At 47.8% G+C, this 22,231-nt stretch overlaps 1 protein-coding gene across 2 annotated transcripts in view; it reads left to right on the forward strand.

Annotated features, from left to right (window-relative positions):
• Window positions 1-16,086, forward strand: part of FOXK1 (forkhead box K1) — an 81,400-nt gene extending 65,314 nt beyond the window's left edge. The window contains exons 3-9 of one of the 2 annotated variants that reach the window (XM_082199746.1): window positions 3,148-3,304; window positions 5,005-5,151; window positions 5,283-5,476; window positions 6,611-6,777; window positions 7,858-8,139; window positions 9,805-10,029; window positions 15,434-16,086. In XM_082199746.1, the coding sequence (XP_082055872.1) occupies window positions 3,148-3,304; window positions 5,005-5,151; window positions 5,283-5,476; window positions 6,611-6,777; window positions 7,858-8,139; window positions 9,805-10,029; window positions 15,434-15,654 (1,393 nt within the window). In that variant the 3' untranslated portion in view covers window positions 15,655-16,086. The remainder of the gene's footprint in view (window positions 1-3,147; window positions 3,305-5,004; window positions 5,152-5,282; window positions 5,477-6,610; window positions 6,778-7,857; window positions 8,140-9,804; window positions 10,030-15,433) is intronic. The other variant, XM_082199747.1, reaches the window with a different exon arrangement.
• Window positions 16,087-22,231: the final 6,145 nt, after the last annotated feature.

Here is a 22,231-nt window from a genome sequence, read left to right on the forward strand (position 1 = left end):
CTCCTCTTCTCCAGGCTAAACATGCCCAGCTCCCTTAGCCGTTCCTCATAAGGCATCGTTTCCAGGCCTCTGACCATTTTGGTTGCCCTCCTCTGGACACGTTCCAGTTTGTCAATGTACTTCTTGAACTGTGGTGCCCAGAACTGGACACAGTACTCGTGAACCATTCCGGAAGTTCTGCCACACGCCCTCTTGGTAGTCAAGGTAACTCCACAATTAATAGGTAGTTGTTGTAGCAAGGAGCTCATATAGGTTTATAGTCACTCGCTTTGATATAAGCTAATTGGCTGGCTTTGATGCTGTCCTTATCTCTCTGGGGTTTGGTGCGCTGGGCTCCCAGAAAGGGGAGTTTGGGTATTTGCCACCTACGCCCTCATCTGGTCAGTAGGGCTGGGGATAATCTGGTTTTTCAGCTTCTTGGCATATCACCAGCTAAACATTGTGACCTGCAGATATATCACGTCTGAAATAAAGATGAAGCTGTTATTCAACTTCGTGATATATCACCAGCTAAAGGTTGTGATACACTAATATATCACAATGTCTGAAATAAGCTTGGAGCTGAATAGGGGCCTTGACTGGCTTCACAGTTTTCCCCAAATATATTTTTGACAATATATTGCCCAGCCCTGATTTGCAGTATATCCACCAGGTCAAAAACCATGAAACCGATAATCACGATATGGGCTTCAAACTGGTTTGGGATGATACATGGATATATCGCCCAGCCCTACCGGTCAGAAGTCCTGGGAAGTCCTGGCCAAACTGATATATGCTGCTTTGTGTTATAAGGAATATATCAACGTTCCCTTGGGTTTGGACAAACCATCTCCTTGCTGCAGCGTCCATATGTAAACACTCAGAAACCTCGTGGGCTGGTTTGCTGTAAGTGTACCCCTTTCTCTTTATAAGGCCCTGGACCGATCCACAATATACAGAATGCTACACCCAAGACCCTACAAGACCCCCTTACCGCAATCAAAGGCCAGTAGGGCCACAACGTGGGATATGAAATAAACCCTGCCCAGTGGATTAACTGTGGGGTCTAAGCCTCCCTTCGAATCCATCTCAGTCCAAAGAAGGGGACTCACCTTGATTCTTACCTGTAAGGTAAAGGGACCCCTGACCATTAGGTCCAGTCGTGGCCGACTCTGGGGTTGTGGCGCTCATCTCGCTTTATTGGCCGAGGGAGCCGGCGTACAGCTTCCGGGTCATGTGGCCAGCATGACTAAGCCGTTTCTGGCAAACCAGAAAAGCGCATGAAAACGCTGTTTACCTTCCCACCAGAGCAGTACCTATTTATCTATTTGCACTTTGACCTGCTAGATTGGCAGAAGCAGGGACACCCCGTTGCGGCGATTCGAACCGCCAACCTTCTGATTGGCAAGTCCTAGGCTCTGTGGTTTAACCCATAGCGCCACCCGCATCCCTAGTCTTACCTGTAGGTGGTACCTGATGCCATGGAAGCTGGTGCTGATACACCCAGGAACCTCACCTGAACCCTGGAGAGATTGCACCTCTACAGGCATATATGTATCTGCTCTGATCTCTGCAGAAAAACACGGAATACTGTGGCAGACTCGAGGTCTGGGTTTCCGAGGTTTTCCTCCGTGTCGCTGAATCTTCACCTGGTCACTTTTAGGATTTCTTCGTTCCAGGGCTGGGTCAGTCGTCCAGCTCAGAGGGCCACATTGAAACCAGGTCAGGGTGGAGCGGGAGCCTTAAGGGCACAAGAGGAGTATGTCGTCCTCGTGAATAGGATAAAAGGCAAGCAGTAATTGGCAGACCCCCGCGGTAATTACTTTTCCAGTATTTGAGGGCAGCAACTTATTAAAACATTTCTTGAAAGCCCCCGAGAAAACTCTGAAGATACGGGCTGGAGAAATGATGAATATTGAACAAGCGGTGGCTTCGTTCATTTCCGTCACTTTTCATATATATTAATTTCTGCAATCGGGAGGGCAGAGCTGAGATTCCCAGGAGAAACACTAAGAGGGACATGGGCTGCCCAGATACATTTTGAGGGTGGCTCTGCATTATTTAGCCAGTTGAGAAATCGAGCCTCCTTGTCTGTTGATTTTAACGTTGGTCTGTGAGCAGTGGGACCCGGTTTCAAAGATTTCCTGGGCGATCTCGGCTCAGTGACTTGCCCAGCCAGCGTACCTGGTGGGGTTCTCTTGGGAATAGATTCCGGTGGCTGCTGCTCCTGAGCTTTTCTGGAGAAATTGCAGGGATTAGCCATGGGATACATCACTGTTCCATTTCTATAATGGTTTATAAAGCCGTAAACTACTTGGGACCTAAATGCTTAAAAGTCCCAGGGATGGCAGCACGAGAACAGGGCCTTTTCTGCAGTGGCTCCCTGTTTGTGCGATGCTATCCCTGGGTGGGGGTGGGTTTTTTTGCCTGGTGTCTTCATTATATATCACCAGGAGAAAACGTTTGTCTTCGACCAGGCCTTTGACTGATTGACATATTTTAGCCATTTTTAAACCCATTGGTTTGGGGGTGTTTTTCTGTTCTTGTTTTTATTACGTATTCTGTGTTTTTTATTTTGTGTTTTTACTCTGCGATATACAGATGAAGGGCAATATACAAATTTAATAAATCACAGTACAGTGGTACCATAGTTCCTTGGTACTCAAACAACTTAGAACCCAAACTCTGCAAACACAGAAGTGTTTGGTTTGTGAACTTTTTTCAGAAGCCGAACGTGCTCCGGTTTGAGTGTTACGCTTCTGGTTTGAGTGTTACGCTGTGATCTGTCTGTTTTTGTGGCTCTTTTGTTTTTTGTGACTGTGTGGAACCCAGTTCAGCCAATGATTGATTGATTGTGTAACTGCAGTACATTGTTGACTGCTTTCATTTTATGGATCAGATAGTAAAATTCATGTTGTATTTCTGTTTTAGGGGTTGTTGTTTTTTAAAGTCTGGAACGGATTAATCCGCTTTACATTACTTTCTATGGGAAAGTGTGCCTTGGTTTTGGAACGCTGATGTGTTAACCTGTGTACATTGCTTCTGTATATATGCAATAAAACCCTTCCAATCTTCCTTAAATTCATTATCCTCTCTTCCTCTTCGTTTCATTGTCAATTTTGCCAATAATAAATTATTATTATTATTATTATTGCTTTTTCTCCACAGTGTTCCCAACTCGTGCCCAGCCAGTCCGCGTGGCGCTGGCTCCTCAGGATACCGCTTCGCACAGAATATTACCTCGGACCTGCAGCTGGTGGCGGAATATGCGGCCAAGGCAACGTCTGAGCAGCAGGCGGATGCATCCGGCGGAGACAGCCCAAAGGTACCACAGAACCTTCCCCTCTTCTTCTGCATCCTTGCAAAGGCCGGGGAGCCCGGCGTTCCACTAATCACTGCTAACGGCGGCAGCTCAGCTGTCACTTCCTCCCCTCTAGGGTCGCGACGGGGTGGGCTCCCTGGTTCCGGTACCAGACAGTTGAGTAAATTGTCGATGCATTCCTGCCAAAGGATTCCCCTCAAGGGTCAAGCGAGAGCTGCTTCTCCTGTCCAGCCAGGCAGGTTGGCGTAACGTTGCATACAAGGTCTCTCTCTCGAGGGGGTCTTGCAAAAGCTGCAAGGGTGTTCAACTCGATGGCGCTCTCAGCTGGTTGAACCATCGCTCTTAAATAAGATAAAAGTTGGAATTGCGATACAGTCATGTTAAGTTTGCTTCAGGTTGAGCGTTTTCAGGTTACGTCCCGCGGCAACCCGGAAGTACTGGAAAGGGTTACTTCCGGGTTTCGCCGCTCGAACATGCGCAGACGCACAAAATGATGTCATGTGCAGAAGCGGCGAATCGTGACATGCACAGACGAGGGTTGCATTCTGCTCATGTTGCGTACGGGCCTCCGGAATAGATCTCGTTTGCAACCAGAGGTACCACTGTATAGTGGTACCCTGGTTCTTGAATGGCTTGGCTCCCAGACGCCGCAAACCTGGAAGCAAGTGTTCTGGTTTGCAAGCATTTTTCAGAAGCCAAACGTCTGACGTGGCTTCTGATTGAGTGCAGGAAGATCCTGCAGCAAATCAGAAGCCACGCCTTGGTTTTTGAACGGTTTCAGGAGTCAAACGGACTCCCAGAACTGATAAAGTTCGAGAACTAAAGTACCACTGTATCTTGAACGCACCGCGTCAGGAAAAAGACAAGAAGAAAGCAGTTTTTATAAGCAGAAGTGCAATGTCATAGAACTGCAGAATTTGAGGGGCCCCCAAGGGCAGGAATCGCAACTCAAGCATCCACGACAGGTGGTCATTCAACATCTGCTTAAAGGCTTGCTTAAAGGATTTTTAAAAACAGGTTCAAATCTCTGTTGGCTAAAATATCAGAGGTTGCCTCTGTAAGAGGCGTTGCAAGAGGCATCAGCACAAGAATTTCTCTCCAGCATCAGATCAAAGCTCCACCTTTGGGAAGCCTGCAAACAGGGCATGGCCCCCGCCTGTTGCTTTAATCGTGAGAAGACTTTATGCAATTAAAAAAGCAAAACAGAGCTTCTCCATCAGTGGCTGTTGGGTCACGTGGAGGAATCACGGTTTGGCCTTAGAAGCAGAGATATAGGGGATTTTCCACTGCGAAACTGTTTCATTGGTTGGGGTAGGGACACAGAGGGGTTGTTTGCCTTGGGACGCATCTGCCTTGCCAGCTGCTGTTGTGCTCAGCAAAATCTCCCCCAAACAGTTAATGAGCTGCTGTGCCACCAAAAACTCCCTTGCGTCATTGCAAAAATTTGAAGACACTAGCAGGATTGAAGTAAATCCTAGGATGAGGATATATAGTAAAGAGTTAAATTGTGCGATTGGATTTGATATGTGATACCTGTTGAAGGGAAGGAAGGAAGTCGTAAGCTCGGCAAAGCAAAAAAGGTTTTTTGTGTTTCTTTTTGTAATGTTGGAAATGTTGTTTAAAGGAAACCTCTCTCTCTATATATATATATATATATAAACAAACTCCCTTGCACCCCTGTCTTTTGTGCCGCTCGCCTGCAGGATGAGTCCAAGCCTCCGTACTCCTACGCCCAGCTGATTGTCCAAGCTATCTCGTCGGCCCAGGACCGGCAGTTAACACTAAGTGGCATCTATGCCCACATCACCAAGCATTACCCGTATTACAGGACGGCGGATAAAGGCTGGCAGGTGAGCAAGCGCCTTGCCCGGGGGGGGGCGGTGTCTGCAGAGGTGGAGCTCTCGGTCTTGCTCGAAACAAAATTCAACCCACCACTTGGCTTTGGGGTCGTCATCCTCCTCCTGCCTCTTTCTCCCCGCAGAATTCCATTCGGCACAACCTTTCCTTGAACCGCTATTTTATTAAAGTCCCTCGTTCCCAAGAGGAGCCTGGGAAGGGCTCGTTCTGGAGGATAGACCCCCCCTCCGAAGGCAAACTGGTGGAACAGGCGTTCCGGAAACGGAGGCAGAGGGGGGTGTCCTGTTTCCGAACCCCCTTCGGGCCTCTCTCATCCCGGTAAGTTGTGCTTCTTGTTGTTGTTTATATCCCGTCTTTTCCTCTGACACAGGGACTCAAGGTGGCACCAACGGCTGGCATGCGCTTCCCACTGGCAGCCTGCCAACATGCCAGATTTGGCAAGGCTGAAAGGGGGCAGCAGACATCTTATCCGCTCAGTCAACCTTTTGATTAACCATCTGAATAACTATAGGGGGAATTTTCCAAGTCAAACCCATTTTGCTGTGGGTGGCACTAATCAGCAAGCTATTGGGGAGGGAGATAAGGGATGCTAGCAATAAAGGAGGCTGTCTGGGAGGGGGGAGGTAAAGACAGTGAACTTGCAAGGAGAGGAGACAGGAAAACTAAAGGAATGAGGAGAGAAGTTAGAAGAAAAGGAGGAGCAAAAAACTGCTCCAGCTAAGGAGAAGACACTAAGGCAAACAAGAGGGAAGGGAGTGTTGAAAGGAAACAGCTGATTGGCAAGCAATCAGGGAGGGAGATAAGGGACGCTAGAGAGAAAGGAGGCTTCCTCAGGATTTTTGCATTGGGTCACCCCAAATTCACCATCAGATCACATAGCATGTCGATGGCTACAGCCTGCACAAAAAAAAAACCACATCCGCTGTTTCGTGGGGCCCCAGTGGTGCAAAAATGTGGTTACAAAGCACGGATCCACATGGATTCTCAGGATTTTTGCATTGGACTACCCCAAACTCACCTGTCAAATCACGTCTGTGGCCACAGCATAAACCACAAAAATCATACATCCACTGTTTCATTCATAATTTTTCTTTTCTTGTTTTCCTCCTCTTATGGAGCGAGAAATACAATACCTCCTAAAAACAAGTCAGGATCAAATTAAAATCTAATTAGATGACTTTCCCCAGGATTAGGGTTGGGAACAGTAAATGCTCATCAGGCCCAACTGTTTGTAAAGTAAATGGGTGAGGTTCTCCAGGGTTGGGGGCATGCAGCTGCTCTTCACTGTAATTCTGGCTGCATGATTCACACGGTCACCAGACCCACACAAATGAAGGAAAATCCGGCGAGTCCCGTCCAGTCCAGCGGCTGGCTCTCCTAGTGCCCAACTAGGCACCTTAGCCAAGCCTCCCGCTGTCCTCGCCTTTGGCTCACTGCCTTCTTGCCTTCCAGGAGTGCCCCTGCGTCTCCAACTCACCCTGGCCTGCTGTCGCCCCACACCAGTGGCCTACAGACCCCAGAGTGCCTGTCCAGGGAGGGGTCGCCCATTCCGCACGACCACGACTTCGGCTCAAAACTAGCCTCTGTCCCAGAGTATCGGTATTCGCAGAGCGCCCCCGGTGAGTAAATTGCGGTGTTTCTTTGCAGGAGAGAAGGAATTACATTATTTGGTGTGGCAGCAGCTGCCCTTGGGAACTCCCCGCCTATTGACCTCACGCAGGCGCCTTCTTTGTATAGGCAGCCCAAGATTTGCACGGGGGGGGGGCGTTCCTGGTCCCTATGCACATAAACCCACTCTTATGATCTGCACGTCCATTGAAAGAGTTCAAAATGGTCACAGCTTGTACTCTTTTCGGTGCCTGTTAGAATCATTTTGGTGCAGAGATACCCAGAATGCTGGTGTGTATTTTAATCTGCTTTCAGCCCACTGCAGATTTTTAAAAAAAGTTTTAAATATTTGGGGTTGGGGGGTTATAATATTTTTTACTGGTTTTTAAAAGAACAAATTCAAAATAATAAAGGGAAAAAAACTTTTACCATATCCATATATGAGATTCTCTGAATTTCACCACTTCATTCCGTGAAAATTTCATTCTGTGGAGGCTGCGATCCAACGGCAGCCATAGGAACTTTGTTTTGGAGTAACACCAGTGCTATTTTTCTGTGGAGACACAAGGGGACGCATCCCCCTACACATTTTGTGAATCTAACAGGAAAAGAAATCCGTTGTATTTATTTTCCCTGATTTGAACTGTATTTATTTTCTCCCCGGTGGTGATTTTCTTGAGTCAAAATGAGAGTATCCCTAAACATTTTTTTAAGGGAAAAAAAAAGCACTGAGTTATATCATAAAATTATATATCAACCGAAAGATAATTTAATGAAGAATGTAATGCAATAACTTTTACGAAGGATTATTTATTACAACAGCAGTCATAAAGAAGAAACGTGAAGCACACAGGAAAAATGAGATATACAGGTTAAATTGCCATGTTGGCACTTGGTGATAAATAAGTGGGTTTTTTGTTGCAGTTTGGGCACTCGGTCTGTAATGAAGGTTCGCCATCGCTCTCTCAGAGTCATTGAGCTGCAGCGGACAGGAGTTGGAGCCCAGCAACTGCCCTGCTTTACCTGAGCGCTGGTTCTCTTGCGGTCGAAGCCCCCTCCTGTTCCAATTTCCCTTTTCCTTTTCTTTCCAGGGTCGCCCGTGAGTGCCCAGCCGGTAATCATGGCCCTCCCTCCCCGGCCCTCGGCCCTCGTGGCCAAGCCGGTGGCCTACATGCCAGCATCCATCGTGACCTCTCAGCAGCCTTCGGGGCACGCCATCCACGTCGTCCAGCAGGCCCCCACGGTCACCATGGTCAGGGTGGTCACCACCTCCGCCAACTCGGCCAATGGGTACATACTGACCAACCAGGTGCCGGCCACAGGCACCCATGAAGCAGCAGGAGGCGTCTTGGACCTGGCTGGTGAGACCAGAGGTAGAGTAGCGCTCTGATGGGATGTGGGTTCCCCACGGGGAACGCTTTTGCCTATCCATTTGCAAACTGCTTTAGTAAACTCACAAAAAACCCAGGAAGATTCAGCTGGCACCTTCATTCTACGCCTTTAGGTGCCAGGTGAAAACATTCCTGTTTAGCCAGGCCTTTGGCTGATTGGCATCCGATGCCCTTTTAAAATTAATCAAGTACCCAATCCATCTGTCGGCCGAGAGATTTAAATCTTGGGACAAGGCTGCCCTCGAGTCCTTGCGGATTAGGCAAACCAGTTAGGAGTGGAGTACATCTTCAAGCGTGTGGGCAAACTCTCTTCATAAGGGATTTAACAATAGCATCCTTCAATTGTAACATATGGACTGGAGACACAGAGCTGTAGAGGCTTTGCTCCATTTGACATTTGCACTACAAATCATCACTAATAATAATAATAATACTAATACTAATAATAATAATAATAATTTCATTCATCTACCACTTATATGCCAAAGTGTTTTCTAGGTGGTTTACAACTGTAAATAGGGCACGGATGGCGCTGTGGTCTAAACCACTGAGCCTCTTGGGCCTGCCGATCGGAAGGTCGGCGGTTCGAATCCCCGCAGCAGGGTGAGCTCCCATTGCTCTGTCCCAGCTCCTGCCAACCTAGCAGTTCAAAAGCATGCTAGTGCAAGTAGATAAATAGGTACCACTCTGGCAGGAAGGTAAACGGCGTTTCCGTGCACTCTGATTTTTGTCGTGGTGTCCCGGCGCACCAGAAACAGTTTAGTCCTGCTGACCACATGACCAGGAAGGCTGTCTGTGGACAAACGCCGGCTCCCTCGGCCTGAAAGCGAGATGAGCGCCACAACCCCATAGTCACCTTTGACTGGACTTAACCGTCCAGCAGTTTTTTTACTTTTTTATTTTTACTTTTACCTTTTTACTTTTTTTTACAACTGTAAAATCAGTCCGTTATTAATATGCACAATAGCATTGAGACCTCCTTAATTAAAAGAAAGAAGCATAACAGTCAAAACAATCGGATCAGAAGTTCATTTCAAGGAAACCCTGGCCTAGACTGGTGTGTCTTCTGACATCTGCCTCTCGTATTTCAGCAGCGAGACCCTGGTATTTAATACAGAATAGATCGGATGAATAATTAACCAAAGGCAAAACTGCAGAGCTGTAAATCCAGTCATCTCAAAGCAATATTACATCACATAAATTTAGTTGTCCAAATAACTCTCTGTTGTCCTGAGCATCTATGTGATTTTGCTGCTGCTCTGACAGATAGCCCAAAGTCAGGCCTTTCTGTCTCCGTGGAGGCTAAGCAAGTAAATAAATAAGATGTCCTCTGGAATCAATCAGCGTTCATTTCACTTGAACTCGGAAAGGAGAACTTTTACTGCAGCTCACTTTGAGAGATGGGGGTGTGAGGCATGCCCTCTGTCTCTCCGTTCCCTGCAGAGGCACTGGTGGAAATTGCAGGCGTTACTGAAAATAATATTTCCGTACCGCTCATCCAGAGGAAGGGAGTAAGAAGCGAAACAGGGTGGAGGAAACAGGCCCCTGAGGCTGCATGGGCAATAACAGGGACAATTCAGCTCAGTTCTCTGACTCTGCCCAGAATGAACAGCCAGGTCGACAATTGAATCTTTCTTTCTTTTGCAGGGATGGATGAGAAGCCAACCATTGCGTTTGCTGCAATCCCCACTGCCAGCCGAGTTATTCAAACCGTGGCCAGTCAGATGGCCCAGGGGGTCCCGGGGCAAACGGTCACCATCCTCCAGCAAGCAGCGCCCATGACCATTGGGCAACACCAGCTCCCCGTCCGGGCAGTGACGCAGAACGGGAAGCACGCCGTGCCCACCAACAGCCTTTCTGGCAGCGCTTACGGTAGGCCATCCCTCCCTCTTCTCTCCATTGCCCTGGTGCCCCTCGGGTTCCCGGGACAAACTCCGTTGCCCGTGGCATCTGTCTTCAGGCCCCGAGGTCTGGACCGCACTCTTCAGCCACAGAAGCAATACTGGGAGGAGTGCCTCTTCCTGTCTCATCTCGCCTGCTCCTGAGATCAGCAGAAGCTTGGCCGGGGGACCTAAATGAGCCTCTTTTTTTTAAAAAAAAATTATTCATTTTGTAACACAAATAAACAACAAAAACAGAAAAACAAACAATACAAACAAATTCTTGTCTTATCCTTATTTTTTCTGAACATTGTTGGGTGAGCTTCCCCAAGTCCCCCCTGTCTGATTTTCATTTTAACTCATCTTTAGCAGATTATATATATCATCATGTTTAACCAATTTATTTTATCCCCTTTACTTTTACCATAAAAATCTTCATATTTTATCCATTACAAATAATACTATTTTAAAATACGTTATCTTCTACTTCTAGCCCTACAGCCTATATCCACTTCCAAAGCTAGTCTAAGATTTAAATATTAGCATCTTTTTCCAAATACCTTATTTTTCACTCTATAACACGCACCTGATCATAACACGCACGTAGTTTTTAGAGGAGGAAAACAAGAAAAAAATATTCTAAATGAAACAGTGGATGTATGATTTTTGTGGTTCATGCTGTGGCCACAGACGTGATGTGACGGTGAGTTTGGGGTAGCCCGATGCAAAAATCCTGAGGATCCATGTGGATCCATGCTTTGTAACCACGTTTTTGCGCCATTACAGCCCCATGAAACAGTGGGTGCGTGTGTGTTTTTTGGTGCAGGCTGTAGCCATGGACATGCTACCGAGAAGGCCCTCTGCCTGGTTCCCTGCAACTTGGCTTCTCACAGTGAGGGAACCGCCAGAAGGCCCTCGGAGCTGGACCTCAGTGTCCAGGCAGAATGATGGAGATGGAGACGCTCCTTCAGGTTACTGGGCCTTTGAGGCCATTTAGGGCTTTCAAGGTCAGCACCAACATTTTGAATTGTGCTCGGAAACATACTGGGAGCCAAAGTAGGTATTTCAGGACCGGTGTTATGTGGTCTCAGCGGCCGCTCCTAGTCCCCAATGCTACCGCATTCTGGATTAATTGTAGTTTCTGGGTCACCTTCAAAGGTAGCCCCACGTAGAGCGCATTGCAGTAGTCCAAGCAGGAGATAACCAGAGCATGCACCACTCTGGAGAGACAGTCTGTGGGCAGGGAGGGTCTCAGCCTGGTAGGCTTGTGGTTCCGGCGTGTGTTTCCTTCCTTGTGGTATTGCAGGCTCTTTGTTTTCCAAGCAAGAGGAAAGCTGGCTTATTCATATTTTCGCCTCCGCCACACAACGTGTGTTGGTAGCAAGATTTTAAAAAGCAAAACCTGCCAACAGCCCCTCTGCTGTCCAACGAGGCCTGATGGAAGCGTCGGGCACCAGGTAATTGCTCATTGTGCTCAAAGCCCTTAAACAATCACCTGGAATTGCCTGGAATTACTTCAGCAAGCCGAAAGTGGTGATTAGCAAATCTCCATCGAGAAGCACCCATTCCGCCGCGAGAGGGAAGGTGAAGATTAAAGAGACTGTTTCTCTTCCCTTTTGCTCCACTGAGAACTTAATTCCCCTCTTGACGATGAAATCCTAACAGCCTTCGCCCAGAAGTGGGCCCCGCTGATTTTAACACCACTTGCCGGCAGATAAGTATTGTTAATTACATTGGTGTTCGCTTATCTGTGCCATGGGATTGCGTTCTCTCAGGGCTTTAATTCTGCTCATCAGGATGAGTCCCTGTTCTCATAGGGCACCTTTTTTTCAAGAAATTGGTTTGGTAGAGCCTTTTTGGTAGTAGCTCCACATTTTTGCTGCCCAAGGGAAGAACCTTAGGGCGAAGAGCGGGTAATAATACTAATAATAACAATAAATTATGTTCTTGGGGGACGGGGTGGGCTGGTGTGGAGGACTCCCTGGTCCTCAGTGGGGTAACTGTCCCTGAAGGACCAGGTGTGAAGCCTGGGAGTCATTTTGGACTCACTGCTGTCCATGGAGGTGCAGGTCAATTCTGTGTCCAGGGCAGCTGTCTACCAGCTCCATCTGGTGCACAGGATGAGACCCTCCCTGCCCGCGGACTGTCCCACCAGAGTGGTGCATGCTCTAGTTATCTCTCGCTTGGACTACTGCAATGCACTCTACGTGGGGCTACCTTTGAAGGTGACCTGGAAACTACAACTAATCCAGAATGCGCCAGCTAGACTGGTGACTGGGGGTGGCCGCCGAGACCACATAACACCGGTCTTGAAAGACCTACATTGGCTCCCAGTATGTTTCCGAGCACAATTCAAAGTGTTGGTGCTGACCTTGAAAGCGCTAAACGGCCTCAGTCCTGTATACCTGAAGGAGCGTCTCCACCCGCATCGTTCTGCCCGGACGCTGAGGTCCAGCGCGAGGGCCTTCTGGCGGTTCCCTCACTGCGAGAAGCCAAGTTACAGGGAACCAGGCAGAGGGCCTTCTTAGTAGTGGCACCCGTCCTGTGGAACGCCCTCCCACCAGATGTCAGAGAGTACAACTACCTGACATTTAGAAGACATCTGAAGGCAGTCCTGTTCAGGGAAGTTTTCAATTTGTGACATTTTAATGTATTTTAAATCTTTGTTGGAAGCCGCCCAGAGTGGCTGGGGAAACCCAGCCAGATGGGCGGGGTACAAATAACAAATTATTATTATTGTTGTTGTTGTTGTTGTTGTTGTTCTTGTTGTTATTAAATAGTAATTAAATATTGACTTAATGCAAGGGTTGGATGAACGATCCATATGGATAACTATGGATTAGCGTCAGTTAACACAGTGCTCTTTTTCTAGAAAAAGAGGTGCCGGAACTCAACATGAACGCCTCTCTTTTTCTCTTATAGTGGAAATGGCGCCCATTTAAGAGGTGCCAGAACTGAGTTCCAGCTGGGGAAAAAAGCCCTGGGTTAACACTCCTTTTGCTTTGTGTTCGTGTACTTAAGCTTGAATTGTTTGGGGGGGAAACGTGTTCGTTTGTTTATAATACTAAATTAATTCTGTGTGTGCCAAATTGTTGGTTTTTTGTTGAATTTACTGGAGCGCCACACCAACTTCCATCCTATAAAAAGGTCAACAACTTTGGTCGGCCCTCACGGCCCTTCACTTCATCAAATATGGCCCTCTTTGAAAAAAGTTTGGACACCACTGTTAAACATTCATTTCATTATAAAATCATTTCACAATAATTTTTAGTTATTTTACAGTTCCCTGAAGAGGTAGTTTTAAACGTGCCTTGTGCGTTTACAAAACCGGCAAGGCTAGCACACTTCTTCCTCCCTCTCTTTCCTCCTCCTCCTTTTTTTTTTTTTTTTTTTTTGAAATTGCAATTTATTTATTTGTTAACGTTCTTATATTACATAGGTAAACGTTACATTACAGGACTTACTATAATATACCGTATTTTTCGCTCGATAACACGCACCCGACCATAACACGCATGTAGTTTTTAGAGGAGGAAAACAAGAAAAAAAATACTCTAAACGAAACAGTGGATGTATGATTTTTGTGGTTCATGCTGTGGCCACAGACATGTGATCTGACGGTGAGTTTGGGGTAGCCCAATGCAAAAATCCTGAGGATCCATGTGGATCCATGCTTTGTAACCACGTTTTTGCGCCACTGGGGCCCCACGAAAGAGTGGCTGCGTGATTTTTTTGGTGCAAACTGTAGCCATGGACATGCTATGTGATCTGATGGTGAATTTGGGGTGACCCAGTGCAAAAATCCTGAGGATCCATGTGGATCTGTGCTTTGTAACCACGTTTTAAGTGGGGAGGGAAGGAAAAGGACTCAAGGGACAAGGAGCACGCATGGAGCAGGCTCTACTTCTCTCCCTTCCCCCCCCCCCCCTTAGCGAGCTGAAAAACTTTGCTGGAGGGACAGAGAGCCTGCTTGCTTTAAAGGAGCCTACCGGACAGGAGCCGCTTACACGAGTGTAAGCGGCTCCTGTCCGGTAGGCTCCTTTAAAGCAAGCAGGTTCTGCTTCTGTCCCTCCTTCCCTCGCCCTTAGCGAGCTGAAAAGCAAAGCGGGAGGAGACTGAAAATCTTTCCTGCTATTTCCAGCAAAGCGGGAGGAGAGCCGCTGAGTGGGGAGGAGGGAGAGAAGCAGAACCTTCTTGCTTTAAAGGAGCCAACCGGACAGGAGCCGCTTACACTCGTGTAAGCGGCTCCTCTCCCCTCTCGCTTTGCTCCTTTAAAGAAGCAGGCACTCTGTCCCTCTCTCCTCCCCATTCAGCGGCTCTTCTCCCGCTGGAAACCACGGAGGAGGGAAGCATTCGCTCCGTAGCACGCACAGACATTTCCCCTTACTTTCTAGGAGGAAAAGAAATGCGTGTTATGGAGCGAAAACTACGGTAATTTCCAATATGTATACAAAAATTATATACAAATTTTATTTTATTTTTTTTATAAAATTTTTATTGGTTTTTCAAAGTTGTTATAAACACAAACAATACACAAAACAAACAAACACACAAACAAACATGTATAATTTCATATCCTTTTTTCTTAAACCTTACTTTGCCGACTTCCCCATACCTCCCCTTTCTACATCCCAATTTCCAAAATTATTTCAGCAAATCCTAACACTTAATTTTATCAAATTTTTCAAAAAAAAATATATACCAATTTTATATACCTAGAAAGAAAATGAAACAAAAAAAGGAAAGAACAAAGAGAAAAAACAACACCCCCCCAAAAAAAATCATATGCCTACCAACACACTAGACTTCCTGTCTATCCCATTGTATATTCCTTTTTTACAAATGAATGTACTGTATTTTTCGCTCCATAAGACACACTTTTTCCCTCCTAAAAAGTAAGGGGAAATGTGTGCGCATCTTATGGAGCGAATGCAGGCAGGAGGCTCTGCTCAGCGCTCCCTTTAAAGAGCCATGTGGAGCGTGTGTGCGGCTCTTGGGGGCTTTTCCCCGAGGAGGGAAAAGGGACTGACGGGCTGCCCTCTGTCCCTTCCCACACCTCCCGGAAAAGCCAGCAAGAGCCGCTGCCACGCTCTGCTCAGCGCTCCTTTGTAAGGGCTCCCTTTCGTCCCTCATCCTGCTTTGCTGGGAAGCCAGCAGAAGAGGCGCTGTGCAGCTCTTGCTCTTGCTCTGCTGGCTTCTCAGCGAAGCGGGAAGAGGGACGGAAGGGTTTAAAGCAAGAAAAGTGAGAGCCGCTTACATGCTCTGCACAGAATATTTTTTTTTCTTGCTTTCCCTCTAAAAACTTGGTGCGTCTTATGGAGCGAAAAATACGGTACTCTTATTATTGTATATTTCTTTGCCTTTTATCTAATACATTCCTCTCTTTCCTCCTCCAGCCCTCACAAATCCACTGCAGCTGCTGGCTGCCCAGGCCAGTTCCTCCACTCCGGCCGTGGTCAGCCAGGCGGCGGAGGCTGCGACGAAAGAGGACCCTCCTGGCGAGCCGGAGGTCAAGAGGCCTCGGGTGGAGGAGCTGAGGGGGGCAGCAGCGGTCCCCTTGCAGACAGGCAGCGTCATCACTTCCACAGCTCCACAAGGACAGGCGGCCAGCGAATAAGGAAACCGGGATGCTCTGAAAGAGGCGCGGCGCACGACCTTTGCGGGATTGTCTTTCTTCTTCTACAGAAAGAAGAAGAAAAAACTACATCTGTAACACCTTTTTTGGGTTGTTGTTGTTTTTTTAAAGTTCCTTTCCAAAAGTTAAGGTTTTAACAGGACAGGATGGTGGTTCTTAAGAGTCTCGGGGTGCCAAATGAATGGCCGAAACCTCCAGCTACACAGAAGTCTGCTTTGCCTTTTACTCTGGAGATCTTTTCTCTCTCTCCCCCCACCCCAAACCCCCCAGACCTCCTTTTTAGATTAAAGAAACAAATACAGACAATTTGATTGTACGACTGCTGGGGTTCCCCCCCCTCTCCCCACGTTAATTTCCTTCCCTTTCCCTCAAATATTGGGCTTTGTTTGTGAGCATATTAAACGCAGGACAGAGGCACTTGTGGTTTTGGAGGAGGCTGGCGCAGGATGTGATTCCCAAAAATTACTTCTGCCTCTTTTTATATATGTATGCGCACACATACACACAGGAATGTGCCCCCCCCCCAAGCTTTGAAACCCGAAATCCAGAGGAAGCCCAGCTGGGAAGGGCTTTGCGAAAAGTTAGACGTTGCAGGCTATATTGGCCGGTATCCCCAGAAACAACCTCGTGGGCCTGTTCATTCTTCCCACCAGCTGACCCATGCTCTAACATTGTATTGCTGCGCACAGTGTTCTTCCCTATCTCCCCCCCCCAAAAAAAATAAACGTGCCCCCCAGCCAAGGGACTGAGAAACTGTCAGCACAGAGGTGTCGGGATACCGGTTTAAGTCGGTGGTTCAGTTGGTTAGAGCAGGGGTCAGCAAACTTACCGCGCCTCGGGCCAGTGTCTCCAGCGTCGATCGTGCGGAGGGTGGGAGAGCGTGTGCCCATATGCGTATGCTATTTCCGGTGCATTTCCGGGTCGGAGGAGCACCGGACGTAGCTTGTGCGCATGTGCACGGGCTTCCTCTGACCCGGATGTGCACCGGAAATAACACCTGCGCAGGCACACAAGCTATTTCCGGTGCTTCTCCAACCCAGAAGTGGGCTGCCACGCAGCGCCAGTAAGAGCGGGCAGTGGGGGTCACTGCGGGCCGGATAAACGAGTCCCTCGGGCCTTATCCAGCCCGCAAGCCTAGGTTTGGGGACCCCTGGGTTAGAGCATGGTGCTGATAACAACGCCAAGATTGCAGGTCCGATCCCCATAACAGACAACTCTGCAATGGACTAGAGAATCCTCCAGAATCTATTATAATTCTATGCTCAACATTTGCTGGGTTGGTATAAGCGAGGCTGCATTTTCTGGCATCTACAGCGGGCATAGGCAAGCTCCAGGTGTTTGGGACTACCAATGCCCATCATCCCTGACCACTGATCCTGTGAGCTAGGGATGATGGGAATTGTATCGTATCATAAAACCTTTATTGGCATCACATACAACATCCAAAACAAATCAATGCAGAATTACCGCTTCCCCAGTGGCACAAAACATTTGCTAAAAGAAAGGAGGCAGAGCAGTCTTATCGCCGTATCTCTTGGTCTCCAGGGAGATCAGACGTCTGCAGTGTATTTTGACAACAAAATACCAAATAGAGATATTTAGCCACTAACTTGGTGAGCTCCTGATCGTTCCCCAGTAATAGAAAATGTATGACCTCTGATTCTGACCTCTGAAAATGTTTGACCTCCATCTGGGTATACAGAGTTGATCCAGAAATTGCTGGCGGAGATCAGCATATAGTTTACAATTGAAAACCATATGTGTAAGGGTTTCCATATTGGGACGCGGGTGGCGCTGTGGGTTAAACCACAGAGCCTAGGACTTGCCGATCAGGTGGTCAGCGGTTCGAATCCCCACGACGGGGTGAGCTCCTGTTGCTCGGTCCCTGCTCCTGCCCACCTAGCAGTTCGAAAGCACGTACAAGTGCAAGTAGATACATAGGTACCGCTCCGGCGGGAAGGTAAAGGGCGTTTCCGTGCGCTGCTCTGGTTCACCAGAAGCGGCTTAGTCATGCTGGCCACATGACCCAGAAGCTGTACGCCGGCTCCCTCGGCCAATAAAGCGAGATGAGCGCTGCAACCCCAGAGTCGGCCACGACTGGACTTAATGGCCAGGGGTCCCTTTACCTTTACCTTTAAGGGTTTCCACCAGGTGGTCTTCACATGGGCAAGTTCTTTCTCCTTCCACCCTGCCTTCCCCAAAGGAGGTTGGATGGATTTGAATTAAACCTGGCTAGTGAGAATGCCCTTCTTTCTTGAGGGTTAAGCAGAAATTCAAGGTAATTGTGGTTAGTTTCATGTGCCCAATAAAGTTGAAAATAAAGAGGGGAACATGTTTTCTCTGCTGCTACTGTTAGTTCTTGGCATTCAATATGGTCAAAGGCCTGGAAACGATGCCTTATGAGGAACGGCTAAGGGAGCTGGGCATGTTTAGCCTGGAGAAGACGAGGTTAAGGGGTGATATGATAGCCATGTTCAAATATATAAAAGGATGTCACATAGAGGAGGGAGAAAGGTTGTTTTCTGCTGCTCCAGAGAAGCGGACACGGAGCAATGGATCCAAACTACAAGAAAGAAGATTCCACCTAAACATTAGGAAGAACTTCCTGACAGTAAGAGCTGTTTGACAGTGGAATTTGCTGCCAAGGAGTGTGGTGGAGTCTCCTACTTTGGAGGTCTTTAAGCAGAGGCTTGACAACCATATGTCAGGAGTGCTCTGATGGTGTTTCCTGCTTGGCAGGGGGTTGGACTCGATGGCCCTTGTGGTCTCTTCCAACTCTAGGATTCTATGATTCTAATATCCCACAAACATCTGGAGGGCTGGAGTTTGCCTATGCCTGATCTGTGTCTAGTTCCAGGCTTGATTTAACACGGTGCAAATTCAGGGAAGAGAAGAGCTATCCATGGCTACAGCCTCAGGGGAGAGTTTCTCTTGCGCTCGTTTCCTGCTTGCGGTTTTCCCACAGGCAGTGCTGGAACTGGATGGGCCGCTGGCCTGATCCAAAAACCTCCTCTTACATAAGAACCTGGGCAGGGCTTTGCTGTGTCTGGATTTGTTAAGAGGGAGTAACCAGCTGGGACCTTTTGGTGCCGTTCCTGTCCATCGAGCCTGAGAGAGGGAGAAAGACCGGAATCGAATAACTGTTCACCTTTAGAGAGGCCGCTGCCCCATTGCTCGCCACACCTTGACATAGCTGTCAACTTTTCCCTTTTCTTGTGAGGAATCCTATTCAGAATAAGGGAATTTCCCTTTAAAAAAGGGAAACGTTGACAGCTATGCACCTTGAGAGCCCAGATTATGCATTAAGAGGAGCAGACTCCATCTCTGGTAGCCTTTTGTTTTGGACGGCAACTTCTGCTGCAGAAGACTGGTCCGGAGAGAGCTGGGTTCAAATTCCTTCTCAGCCATGCTGCTCTCTGGGTGGGCAGGTCATGCACGTCTAACAACCCTGGGTGGCAAGGAAAGGGGGGAGATTGGGGAGAACTACGCGTGCATCCTCAAGCAGGAAGGGCAGGATAAAAATGTCCATGACTCGCCATTGGATCTCATGAGAGACAGCGGTGGTGTAGTGGTTAGAGCGTCAGAACTAGTGCCCGGCAGAGACCAGGGTCCAAATCCTCACACAGCGAAACTCGCTGGGTGCGATCTTGAGGGCCATTCACCGCCTCCCGTACCTCACAGGATTGTTGTGGGGATTAAATGACGGGGGGGGAGAACCACGTGCGCCACTTTTGAGCTCCTTGGAGAAAACGGTGAAATGCTAAATGCAATAAATAAATGACTAAATATGATTCCGGTCCCCGTGTCCCGTGGGTGAAGGTTAAGACATCGACCGCTTGGCACTCGTTAGGGTTTCTTCGTATCCGCAGGACTTCAAGTGGGTTTTCAGAGCCCAAATTTAAGCAAATCTTGCTCAGTGCTGAACTTGGCGGGGGGCGGGGCATAGGACGAGCGCATGACCCCATGCATTCCTCCAAGCCATTTATTTATTTCCCTGTTTGCAGGCCCTTATTAAGAAAGGCAGGCCTAAGATTTAGGCGTGTTTGCAAATCCAGCCATGCTTCTGAATTCCTCTGAATTTAAGCATTGCAGCACCTCTTTGAACATTGAACATTGACCTGATGTTCGGGGGGTTGTGCGCACACACCCCAGTTTGTAAGGCTTGTTCACACATCGCGGTAAACCATAGTTAATGGGACAGGGGCATCCAACAGGTCGATCGCGATCTACTGGTAGATCCCCAGGAGGTTTTGGTAGATCGCTGGGTCCCTTTCCTTAGCGTTGCTAAAAATCGATTCCCACCCTGCCCTCCATTGTTGCACGATTTGCAGAAAGGAAGACAAGAATCTACTCAGTGAGGTTGTTCGTTTCCCCAGCAATCTGTTGGTGAGCGGCTGTTCCCCTTTTCCCTTAAAAAATGGGCAGCATTTTAGCCTGGAGCTCCCCAAAATCGGGGCTTTCCTCCTCAAAAATAGCTCAACAATTTTGCCCTGAGTAGATTGCAGTCTCTTGGGAGTTGGCCACCCCTGACGTAGGATATCGGGGAGAGACCCCCTCCTTCCATCTCAGATTGGCAGATGATAATAACAACAACAACAATAATAAATTTTATTATACCCCGGCCAGAGCCGGGCTCAGGGCAACTAACACCAGTAAAATTACAGTAAAAACATAATAGGGGAGGGGGAAAACAATTTAAAATACAGGTTAAAATACACTTTAAAATGCAGCCTCATTTTAAAAGTAGCCAATAAATCAAGACCATAAGGGGAGGGAAACATGAGGGTCAGACTGAGTCCAAACCAAAGGCCAGGCGGAACAGCTCTGTCTTGCAGGCCCTGCGGAAAGATGTCAAGTCCTGCAGGGCCCTAGTCTCTTGTGACAGAGCATTCCACCAAGTCGGGGCCACTACTGAAAAGGCCCTGGGCCCAGTTGAGACCAATCTAACCACCTTGCGACTTGGGACCTCCAAAGCGTTGTCATTTGTGGACTTTAAGGTCCTCCGCGGGGCATACCAGGAGAGGCGGTCCCATAGGTACGTGGATCCTAGGCACTCTCTTGATTGTCCCGCCCCCCACAGAAATTTGGGGGTAGCAGTGACAAGAGGGCCTTCTCTCTAGCGGCCCCTAAGCTTTGCATCTCCCTCTGCACAGCTTTTTGCAACTGACAGATCCACACCTCTTTCTCCTGAACTTGGACACCTGAGGTCTGTGTTTTCAGGACCCATCCTGTTCCTGAGACCACAATTTGTTTTACCTGTTAGCAATACGGAATTGGTATTTGCTGCAACCTGCCCTGGGACGTCCTAGTAAAAGTCTAATAATAATAATAATAATATCTAAACCAGGGCCTGCGGTTTATTTCCTCCTAACGCTATTTGAAAAGGGACAATCAACCAAATCAGGCACATTCCTTACCTGTGGTTTACTGTGATGTGCAAAGGGTGCCGATAAATTTTTATTCACAAAAACAGTCCCAGTAAATCTCTCAGCTGTCGTGGGAGAAGGGCAGTCTCTTAGCTCTGTATAACAACAGATACATTGGTAACTCGCAAGACGAATGCCTCGGAAAACTCGCAAAACGAAAGGGTTTTGCGGTTTTTTGAGCTGCTTCGCAAGACGATTTTCCCTATGGGCTTGCTTCGCAAGACGGAAACGTCTTGCAAGTTTGTTTCCTTTTTCTTAACACCGTTAATACAGTTGCGACTTGACTTCGAGGAGCAACTCATAGCACGCGATGTGGTAGCCTTTTTTGAGGTTTTTGAAGACTTTGGTGATTTTTGAAGCTTTTCCAAAACTTTTCCGACACCGTGCTTCACAAGACGAAAAAAACCGCAAGACGAAAAAACTCGCGGAACGAATTAATTTCGTCTTGCGAGGCACCACTGTAGTTTGAACTTATTCTGAAGGAGAAATCGAGTTAGGAGCCCCGGGGTTGACTCTTGTAGGCGAGAGAGAGCAGAAATAATCTTGCGAGACAAGCAGAGAAAGACCTGTTCTCTGCGTGAAAAAATTTGCTTGCCATCTAAAAAAGAAAGAATTGATCACTTGCTTCCCCCTGGAAGTTCTAAGCATCTGGTGCAAAATATCTGCATGCACACACACACACACACCCCTCCAGAAATCAATTCAGTTGGGAGAAAAAGATCTTGCTCCATGTGATCTATTAGTTCTGGAGGTCCTTTCGTCCGGTCCCTTCTCCTATGCAAGCAGTAATTCTGCCCTTGTCTAAAATAAAGGAAGGTGTCTCTAGTGGGTTCCTGAAGGAACGAGAGCGTTGTGCTGCATGCATTCAGATGCAGTTGCCCAAACTTGTAGGAAACCGTGAACATGCGAGGAGGAGGAGGATGATCACAAGACACCTGACGGGGTTTGCATTGTTGGGAAGCAAAGCCCAGCTTGGGTAAGGAAACAGGACAGACCTTTGATGTTCTCCAGAGCCAACCAGCTGCACGTCTGCCTGCCTACCTTTGCGTGCAAACACACAGGCCTTTTGTTAAAAATCCCACTCCAGCTGCCCACTTTGATCACAGCAAAACAGAGCCGGCTGCGAGGGACTG

This window comes from Podarcis vaucheri (genome assembly GCF_965113315.1).
Source record: "Podarcis vaucheri genome assembly, chromosome: 14".
In the NCBI taxonomy this organism is placed as follows: domain Eukaryota; kingdom Metazoa; phylum Chordata; class Lepidosauria; order Squamata; family Lacertidae; genus Podarcis; species Podarcis vaucheri.